The sequence below is a fragment of the Calidris pugnax genome, unplaced genomic scaffold (assembly GCF_001431845.1).
Source record: "Calidris pugnax isolate Ruff unplaced genomic scaffold, ASM143184v1 scaffold63, whole genome shotgun sequence".
In the NCBI taxonomy this organism is placed as follows: domain Eukaryota; kingdom Metazoa; phylum Chordata; class Aves; order Charadriiformes; family Scolopacidae; genus Calidris; species Calidris pugnax.
This window is the reverse complement of record NW_015090852.1, coordinates 8,455,854-8,466,603: the sequence shown is the minus strand read 5'-3', so window position 1 is coordinate 8,466,603 and position 10,750 is coordinate 8,455,854. Positions and strand designations below refer to the sequence as shown.

At 36.2% G+C, this 10,750-nt stretch overlaps 1 protein-coding gene across 1 annotated transcript; it reads right to left on the bottom strand.

Moving 5' to 3' along the window:
* Positions 1-289: 289 nt before the first annotated feature.
* LOC106888866 (protein AKNAD1-like) lies at positions 290-10,258 on the bottom strand. The gene is made up of 14 exons (XM_014943377.1): positions 10,172-10,258; positions 8,704-9,853; positions 7,987-8,046; positions 7,505-7,634; positions 7,255-7,406; positions 7,084-7,143; positions 6,446-6,579; positions 5,967-6,102; positions 5,085-5,245; positions 4,397-4,490; positions 3,706-3,809; positions 2,252-2,337; positions 585-704; positions 290-495 (listed from the first exon to the last, which is right to left on the bottom strand). Exons 2-14 carry the CDS (start codon positions 9,763-9,765, stop codon positions 359-361), a joined length of 2,436 nt encoding a protein of 811 aa, XP_014798863.1. The 5' UTR covers positions 9,766-9,853; positions 10,172-10,258; the 3' UTR covers positions 290-358.
* Positions 10,259-10,750: the final 492 nt, after the last annotated feature.

Here is a 10,750-nt window from a genome sequence, read left to right as displayed (position 1 = left end):
TTCTTTAGTATACTTGTTTGTGCTGCATTAGGTAACAGCTAGGACTAAAAAAGCTGGCACAGCAATGCCCAATTTTAATATTCTTCCATGTGGCTCTGCAAAATGAGATGTTCCTGTCATAAATGAAATATGGAAAGGACTCCTCTCATAAAGAACCAGAGACTATTAAAGCTCTGATGCATGGGGATGAAGCTTGGCTAGGTGTGTTAAAGTTACATTTGCTGATCTCGCTCTACAAGATCTGTACACATCCACTGTTTACCTGCAGTGCTACTGATGGCTTATACTGAATTAAATTTGGCCTGATATATGTGCAGTGTGGCTTTCAGCCCCTTAAAACCTAGCCTGTGACTGGTAATTATTTCAGTAACACATCATACTTACAGGTTGAACCAGAATGTTTATTTCTATGTAGAGCACAAGACTGAACAGGCTCTTTGTAATTCCTGAGTTTAAATTGATCTCTGCTTCCTCTAGGACATCTGCATCTAAGTCCTGAAAACAAAGACGTGTTGTTTAGAAAAACAAACACTATAAACAAGAATATTTTTATGTAGATGTTAATATTTTTGCAATCATTGTACCTTTTATCTCTCCACGTAATCTTGTATTGAATGTTTTGTAACTTTCAGTCTCACCATTCACAAGTTCCTCACGTTGTGAATCATAAGAATCATAGGCTGCGATGTCTTCTGAATCACTGCCTAAAATTCAAAAAATATGTTAAAAATGTCTGAAATATTAGAAATTTTGGCCTCTGTACCGAGATAATTATTTGGCTTTCAGCACCATAATTTCTGGGCCCTTTGCTGTCACTAACATTACTGTAATTTGAAGTACTTTTTCCTCCATTTTACAGGTGGGGATTGAGCTTTAAAGATTGGCTTGCAGCCCTGACTTTAAGCCTCAAATGTAGATTTTCTCTTTTTTTTTTTTTTTTTTTTTTTGGTGGCAGTGGTGGTTGTTTTCAGTCCCAGAACTATTTTTTTTATGTTGGTTTGTTTTTATTTAAAAAAAAAAAGTGCTCTCCATCTCCCTGTCCTTAGATTCTTGTTTTTCAGGTTAAAATTCCAACCAGTTGAAGTGTTACAAAAAAAAAGGAGCCTAAGAGGAATGTGACAAGAGAATTTGGGAGGATCAAGTGGTTTAGCTATTGCACAAACCAGTACTAACAATAATGTCCCCAGTGTATTATATAAAAGTGAAAGAAAGGTATCACAGAGAAGCCAAGGACAGAAGATAGATCAAAGGTAAGAATAACTTACATATTCAGACTTAAAACAATCTGGGACAGCTTGTGCTGTTCTTTTAGTTGTTGGGTACTAACGCCTTCAAAGTATTCTGCAGTGGAAAGATAAAATTGGGATACCCAAATGCTGACAGATACCTAGTGAACCTCCAAGACATGAGTCTTGGATGACTTGACAACTGACTTAACTAGCTCACAGTAGCCTGTGTAGGCTCTGGTGTGGATCTGGTGAAATTATATAATTAGGGGCTGGACTAAAGAAGGAGAATATTTCCAGTCTGTGCCAACCTTGAACAGGTAAAAGATGTAGGAAAACGTTTTTTCCTTTGTTTTCATACAGAATAAGAAAGTCGAATCAAGAAATAAAAGTGGAATTAATGATATGAGATGTTTCAATCACCAAATTTGGAATCTCCTTCTAGGACATAAAATAAATGCACATGGTTAGCAGAAATAGCAAAATCAAGGCACTGTGCGCACAGCACTCTTATGCTTTTGAAAATGTTAGTAGTAGTAGTATTTGGAAACTTATGTAAAAAGGTGAATTAGAATTAGAGAGTAATTCAGGTTGGATAGGGCTTCTGGAGGTCATCTGGCCCAATCCCCTCTCAAAGCAGGAAGAACTTAAATGAAGTTGCTTATGTCCCTGTCCTAAGTTTTTAATACCTCTGAGGATGGAGATGCTATAGCCTCTTTTGGGAAAACTGTTTCAGTGTTTGACGAGACTCAGAGTTAAAACTCTCTTGCTCATATCTAACTGGAAATTCTGTTGCAGCTTGTCTGTTGCCTCTTGGTCTGTCACTGAGACTTCCAAAGTGAATTTGACTTGGTGTCATCTTTAGTCCCCTTTTCATTCTTAGTGTCTTGTGCTAAGCAGTAACATCTATTAAAACTACAAAACAATTTTCATGCTGCTGAGATGCAAAAGGAATGTTATTTCTTAACAGGATACAATAGTAAGTGTAAGCTCAGTTCTGACCTTCGTATGCCATCACTACTTACTCAAGTTGGTATCTGATAAATCAGTTGGTTTTCTCTGAATGCAGAATGAACATGTTCCAATTTTCCTTTCCTGGATGTTTGTGTTTCTTTGAGCATGAAAACAGAAAGATATCTTAATTGTATCTCAATACTTTTATGACAAGCCTTATGAGCATATTATATTACTGTGTAAGCATTTCTTATTTGAGGAAAAAGCAGATGTACTCATAGAAAGAACCTGTATCAATTATCTGAAAAGATGGTAAGTAGAAGCTTAAATTAAAATTTAACCCAATGTGAAATAATGACTCCTTTAGTTAAAGGACACGCTCTGACAAAAGGACTCTGATTTACCAGAGCTGTTAAACATGCTTAAAAGTAGAGGTCTTGCAAATCACATCTTTAGATAGCTAAGTAGTATGAAATCATATGTATTTATGTATCCATTCACATATGTTCCATCAAAATATTATCAATAGTAAGGATGATATGGTTTCTTAGTAACTTTGAGTTATTTAGGTTTTAATTTTACTGCCTTTGGATAATTAGAAGAATATTTGAGATGTACCTTCTGGCAGAACGAGAACAAAGTTCTTTGTTTGCCTTATTTGACATATGTCTTTTCGGCTTAAGGCATACAGTATCAACAGATTTATTTGGAAAATTTTCCACCCATTCATGAAAACAATGATCAGAAGATTGAGCTAACTTCCCTTAAAGGACAGAGGGGGGAAAAAAAAGGTAGCTAGGGGAGTTTTACTAGGTAAATATTAACATCTACTCTGTAATATAATCTGAGAGCATATTTAGGTGAATATTACTGTGTTCTACACTGCATGTATTACATGATCTAGCTTTGGACAGAGATTTAATTTGCCAAAATTTCAAACTCCAAAATAACCCATGTGGAATTCTTTTATCACACTGACATCTCTGTAAATGAAACTGTACACTTTGACCACTATACTTGAAATACATGCAGGTAAGTCAATATGGTCTCCTTGCAGGCCTACCAGATTAGTTGATGACAGTGATAATTTTAAATATTTCTTATTACTGAAGACTTTGCATCCCAATTTGGAATGCTGACTTGTATTGCTGAATAGTGAACAAAGACAAAGCCTCTTCTCTTATCACGATATGAAAATTCTCTGCCATGTAAGCACCATAAACCCTGTACTGGTCCCTTGAGATGGCCTACTTTGTAATATGAAATAATTCTCTCTCTAATAAAATTGATGGGAGTTTTGTCATTTCTCTGGCGGTCTGGCAAGTCGCATAACTTGTGTGATTAAATTTGAAACTGGTGATAAACCTGAAATCAGATCACCCTTTCATTTTATATGTATTAAAGATGTTATTCAGTGTTTCATGCAGAGTCCAGTATAGAGACGTATCAGTGTACATGCATGTATCTCTTCACTTAGCTGTAGAACACCACATCTATGACTAGCCAAAATACGCAATACAGTTACCCTTTCATACTTTCTTCATCAGCATTAATTTTTTGAGTTAATGTGCCCTGACGATGGGATATAAGACCTTCAGCAGCGTATTTTTCCTCAGGTGAAGGGAATCTCTGTTGCAACCAGAAGGCAAAACAAAATTATTATGATTGATATGTACATAGTAATATAAACAAACATGATACAGTGGCATCATTTCTACGTCACTTCTATATTGCTTTTGGTTGCCATCAACTCTGCAATTTGATTGATCTATTTACAATTCTTATTGTGGAGCAGACTGGACAAAATATGAACAATTTTTTGTCTGTGAAGTTGGAATTCAAGATAGGTTTTCATGTTACTTTGAGAAGGATTAGCATAGATTAATTATTTTCTCTCAATGCCTTAAAATTAAATATTTTTGTAGGCAAGCAATTGTTTGTAGGTTTTTGCATTTTGGCAGGCTAGTAAACATAGTTAAGTCTTCCCTGAGAGAAGCCAGCTTCATCACTAGTTTCATAAAATGTTTGAGAGTCTTTCCTTGAGGAATTTCTTCTTTGGAAACCAATTCAGCAATGCTAAGATATGCTGTAGTATCTCAAAAGCAGAGCCATTATGCTGTGCAAAGACTGAAGAGAAAAATGTTGTGTGATCTCAAATATGAATAAGATAATCTAAATTAAAAAGAAAAAAGTGAGCATGGAAACAGATCTCATACCATTAGGTTGGAAGAATGCTTGTTTGCTAGCAGACCTCCTTTTCCTACACATTCCATTTCTCGTCTGGAACTTGATTCAGCTCTCTTCTGTAACCTTAATTGGTTAAGGAGAAGCCATTTATTTTATTTTTTAATCTCATTGAGATGATTTTACATTTAATAAATACTCCCCAGGAGGGCAGGGATGGTATCTAGAATTATTTCACAAAGTTTTGATGTCTAAATATAAACGTCTGGATGCCTCCCTTTTCTTTAATTAAAAATTCCATACAAATATTGGCAAATATTTTTTGTACTGGCAGTGTACTTTGACTAGTCATCTATATCTCGAATTTGTGTGGTTGCTATAAATTTTATAGCGAAGTATGGTTTAATTCCTAGTGAAACTGATGGCAGTGTTTTGGGCTTCAGGAAGTACTTTGAGGTCCATAAGACCCAGAAAGGTAAGAATACCAGGCTGGAAGGAATTCTTAGGTATGTAGTTACAGGAAGTACTTTGAGGTCCATAAGACCCAGGAAGGTAAGAATACCAGGCTGGAAGGATTCTTGGGTATGTTTAATTCTGTAAAAGTTTCATTCTGGAAATATTCACGTTGCTTTCAGAGATTCCAGACATCCCAATTTTTTTGTAGTCAGCAAGTAATTTTAGGTAATATTTTTTATAAAGATGTCAATAGTTTTCACTTACATGTGAAGACAAAGATTGCACTTGTTGCCTTCTAAAGAAGATTGATTTGTCTGTGGGATTACATCAGTTGTCTGATTTTTTTCTTCCTTGTTGTTCTTGTGAAGAAATGCAGTTTCAATACCTCGTTCTGGAGGATCAGCAATGCTTGAAACGACTGAGCTCTGTACAAAAGTAAGCACAGGATAGATACTTGTAGTATGTGATTGTTGCATTGCAAGGACATGACTTCTACCAACCAGCATTTTCTGAGTATTTCTAACTTGGGATTCAGAGAAACATGTTTTCTTAAATATGGATTATGAAATTATTTGGTGGTACTTATCTGTAGATTTGTAGAAGGTGTAGAAGGCCCTAAGTTTTGGTTTTTTTTTTTTTTTTTTTTCCTTTGGTGCATTTATGATCCAGGACAAAGTATGATTGTACTCAGCAGTAAATTCAATTTTCTATAGCATAGTAATGTTTGGTCTTCTAGTAATTCTACATTTTAAGAACCTTGGGCAAACCAAGTAATATTTCTTCCAACTAAACAATAGTGATTAACTCCCCAAAACAAAGACGGCTTTGGAAAAGTCAAAGTAGCTGCTCTTATTTTCTTATTCTGAAATAAATGCTTTTGAAGCTGGGACTGAGAATATTCAGTGTAGCTGTGCTTTTATACTTAGGTTTCTGTTATAACTATTGAAATACTATGAAGTTAATATTTCATAGGTAAAAAAATGCAAAAAAACCCAAACCATTTTCTTTCAAGTAACATGCTATCTAAAAGTGTCATGCTCTTATTAGAGGAAAACATACAATAGTACACCACCACCAAGGTTCTTGAAACTTGCATCAATAAAAAAGAATAATGTAGTCTTTAAATAGTAAAATTCCCTGAGTTACCTCACAGAGAGAATAGGATGAATGGGCAGATTCATAGGAAGTGAGCAGAGACGACAAGTTGCATTTGCTGTCATCAGTTTGTTCTTGGATGTCTTCAAGCAGCGTGCCAAGCCTAAATATTTCCCCTTCCACCTTTCTAAACCCAATTGCAATACAGAGTTAGTGAAACCTGAATAAACCAATATTTTATTTCTTATTATGATAACCATACTGGGCACTGCAGTATGCTTCCCATGGGAAATTAATGGGGTTCACCGAGTCCCTTTTAAGAACTTGAATAAATCAATTGGATATCCTAATTATAATTATGATATGTAAAGCCCAAGATGAATTTTGACCAAATCACTTCTAGCTTACCACACGTAACGTTAAGATAATGTTTTCACTTCAGAAAAATTCTAACAGGTAAATGAAGTAATGGTTATAAGACACTCAGAATATGGAAAATATACTGATGTACTACTTAGCACTGATCTAACCTTTCGGGGTCAAACTCTCCAACGTTGATCGACTTGTCCTTGTAGTTCTGCAGCTGTAAATTACGGTGCTTTTCTCTAGCTGTTAAATAATTCCTTTCCAAAGCATCAAGGTATCTTTTCAATTGATTTAATGCCTTCAGCAGTAAGACATAATTGAATAGCAAATGTCATTGTAATTTACCAAGCCATGGTGATAGCTACTTATGCTGTGTAAGCCATATGCTATTTGCAGTGATGTTGGTAAAATTTTGCTGCTGTTCTGAATTGGAACAGGAATGTGTCTTGTAAGTCCACCTAATAATGTGCTGCTCTACTATGTAAAAGTAAAATATTAAACTATGACTTCTGAACTGAGAACTTACATGTCAAAATTCATAATGTATATGGCAACTTAAGGCCTTTCACTAATAGTTTTGAGTTGTAGTTCTTAAAACAGATTTAACAATTCAGCCACCTACTGAACACCTTCATTTTTGCCTCTTAAAGTCATAATTTCAGTCTGAGATTGAGGGGAAAAAAAGAGTATTTTTAGATATCTGTTTGAGGCAAACAGGGAGTATCTTGGCAGAAAAGATGTAGTGCATCTACAGCTATTTAAAGTGCGTTTCAGATAACCGAAAATACATAAATTAATTTACCAGATAGTTGTCTTGTAAAAGTAACGTCTCTTGGGTTGTATGCTTAGAGAAGTCTTCTACCTTCAAGACAAAAGATTAGATTTTTTTATTTGATATTTTAAAATGAATATACTATATGAGTATAGAACTTGAGCATCAGTGCAAAGTATATATTGAAATGGAACTCTTTACTTTCTTTATCAGTTGATCCGTCTGATCCTTTAGTATTTGAGACATCTTTTCTCCTAGTGTTAGTTCTGGCAGTAAATTAGAAGGATTTAGACAATGTGCTTCTACTGTACCGGCTGCTGGTAATGCTGATTCTGTTGTTCCATACTGTAATCCTACATAATACAAAATACGATCAATCAATTGGAATTTCTGCTCAGAAGTGCTATCAAATTACATAACTAAGTTACAAAGTTACTGTAATCTTATTTACTTGCTTTAGACAAACCACATGTAGATTGTATAGGGATAGGAGCCTGTAATGTAAAGACTTCAGAAGATATCCCAGTGTCTCCAGAGTAAATGTCAATGGTGGCATTTGGAAAATCTGACTGAGGAAGTATCTGTTAAAATGAGAACTTTGGTTATAGAAACAATGTCTAGAACACTGGTGGAAATAAACACAAAATTCAGAAATAACTCAAAATACAGAGGACAAGTTGTTAATATTAATAAAACATTTATTATAACAAGACCATATCATTTTATGTCTTTATAGTTTACGCATAGTGTCTCATTGTATAAACAAATACTGCAACTCTATGTTGGGAAAATCTAATAGAGGATTTATATAAATAGGAAGTACAATGTGAACGTAACAAAATAGTTTTGGGGAATATTCATGGTCCCAGGGATAAAGGAGAATGAATTAAGGAAAAAAAAAAAAAAACACATCATCTGTTTTGAGATATTTACCTTAGGATTCGGTCTCAGCTGGCCAATATGATTCTGGGTGTCAGCATGCTGTGTCTGCATCTCATTTGCAGCCAAGGAAATAATAGGGAGAAGTATTAAAACATGTTAGATCTCAAACAATTTACTAAGATATAAATCTGGGAATAGACTTAAGCATCTGCATGGCGCTCTGAATGAACTCCATGGCAGGGCATGAAATAGAAAAGTAATTACCTAATTACTAACAAACTTTAGAAGAAATTTACCACAATAAGAGAAATATTGTTGTCAAACAAACCCTTTAAAAGGAATTGACTTGCCAATAAATAGCAGTATAAACAGTTGAAGAGTGTTAAGATTTGAAAAAAGGCAAAGATGTCTTTACAATAAAGACAAGCACAGTATGAAAATATATTTCTAAGAAAAACTTTCAGTTTAGTACTTTTGGTGAATTTGAACATTTACATATAATGCTAGAAATAACAATTTATAGTGAATTTCCTAATTATTTGATAGGATGCCTTATAATTGCAAATTATACTCCAGAGCATCATTAAGTATTTGGTAATGAAAGTTCCATACAAATTCAGTCCCACAAAATGTTACTTATGAAAGCAATTGTTGATTACTATGGACTGCCTGCATGAACTAGTCATGTTAGATTTTACTGGAGTTAGAGTATCTTTGTATATTAAACATCACTCAAGTGTTATGAATTTGTTAAAGCATCTTAATTACCTCTGGCTGTTGCAATAGTTCTGGAATGCTCATTTCTTCTTGATTTTCTACTTCAGCAGAATTGAAATACTTCCTATTTTCTTGAATGTTGTTCCCAATTACTGATTTACTTAAAATAGGGAAGGATTTTGTTCTTCCAGTTGTAGGAACTGATTTTATGTTGTCACTTCTTTCTGGTACTTTAACTTCTGAAGCAACTTTGAAGAAGTCAGGAAGGCAACAGGGAGCTTGATCTTTGCTGTATTTGAGATTGTGATGTGAAACTGTTTTCTTAAACAGGTCTCTGTCTTCTTTCATGTTTTGAAAGAGGTGTGTATCTTTATTTTCATTAATCAGTTGTCTGTACCCACACTTTCCAGTAGAAGAAATAGGTTTCTTTGAAACACATCTATTTTCATTTAGTGAATTTTGATTTTTATCACCAGTGTTTACTTCCTTGTGGTTTTCTAAATTATATTCTTCAAAGTTAGTTGCCCATTGTTTGTGCGCTGAAGGGCCTTTGAGGTGTTCTGAAGGCTCAGGTTTGTTCACAGTGTCACTGATACTTTCAGTAAAGGATATCTCTGGTATTGTCTCGCATTCAATTAGCTGGCATGTGCTTATTAACTCTTCATTAGAAAAATGACGCAAAAGGATATCGGACATTTTTGAGTGAGTTAGATGTTCTTTGCTGTCTGGTTTACTAAAACCACCAATAGGTAATTCCTTTCTAAAGGAAGCTTCACTTTCAGACATTTCAACTGAAATTCCTCTTGTTCCTATGACAGTTCTGTGGTAGCTGGAGAATTTCTCAGGTTGTGGATGTGTTTCATAATTAGCTGTTGCTTTTATGTTTTTGTTATCTTCAGAACAGGCTACATTTAAAATACCAGAAATAACTTTTGTACAAGGACAGTCATTCAAATTACCTGAATTACTGTATTTACAGGTTATGCCTACCTCTCCATCATAAGGTAAGTCATCTTGTTCCTCATCAGTTGCATCTGTGATACAGCCTAATTCATCTGAAACTGAACTATTTATTTGGGTTTTCATCCAGTCTGATAGTTTGCACTTTCTCATACTGTGCCCAGTTAATGTAGAACACGAGTGCCATTGCTTCTCCAGTTTCAGTTTGGGATAGAGCTTTTACTGTTGCATGGACCCAAATCTGTAATGTATGAGTAATAATTATTTTATATTTAAATACATTTGAGAATAAGATCTACTTTTGGTTTTTCAGACCCATCCCCCTGATGTTATTTACACTAGTGTAAGTCTGGATTAACTACGGGACAAAAGAGAGAGACACAAATGCCAAAAGCATAAAGAAAAGCATTGAGTTTAGTGCCAGGTGCCTTTCCTTGCTTCCTAATCCCTCTGTAGTATTATAGGAAAAAAACCAACCCACTAAATAGTGGTAGAAGAATTCAACCTCGGTTTGGAAAAAAAAAAAAAAAAAAAAAAGGAATAAAGTGCACTTCCTCACACTAGAAGTGTTTTTTCATCCTCTGCACCAGGGAAGAATCACACACTCTCTTCAGTTTGTCTCACCCCGCTTCCCCCGATGCGGTGAATAGGATACTGAAGCGTTGTTGGCTCGCGGCGCCGTTAGAAAATACGTTATGAGCAGAAAGAGGTGAACTTACAGCCCTCGTTTCCTACAGGAGACACTGTGGCGGCGCGGCCGGGCTTTTTCCGTCTGTGTGGGACATGGAGGTGTGCTGCTTGTATTGACACTTCCCCCCGCGGCACTGGGCTGCGCCGGGGCGGGTTTGGGAGCCCCTGGAGTTAATCAAGACGGGTGTGGGGGGGGGTGTGCGGTGCGGGGGCCGCCAGGTGTGCGGCGGGGGCTGCTGCCGTCTCCGCTTACAGGCCCGTAACCCGAGCGCGGCCACTGTGTGGAAAGCGCCGTTCCCGCCCCGGGAGGGGCAGCAAGGGCCCGCCGGCAGGTGCTGTGGCGACATGGCACCTCCCCTCTGCCCCGCCCAGCTCCTCAGGGGAGATGCCCCGCCCCTCCCTCCCCATTGGTCCGTATGAACGATGCGGCCTTCCGGCGGCGGGGCGG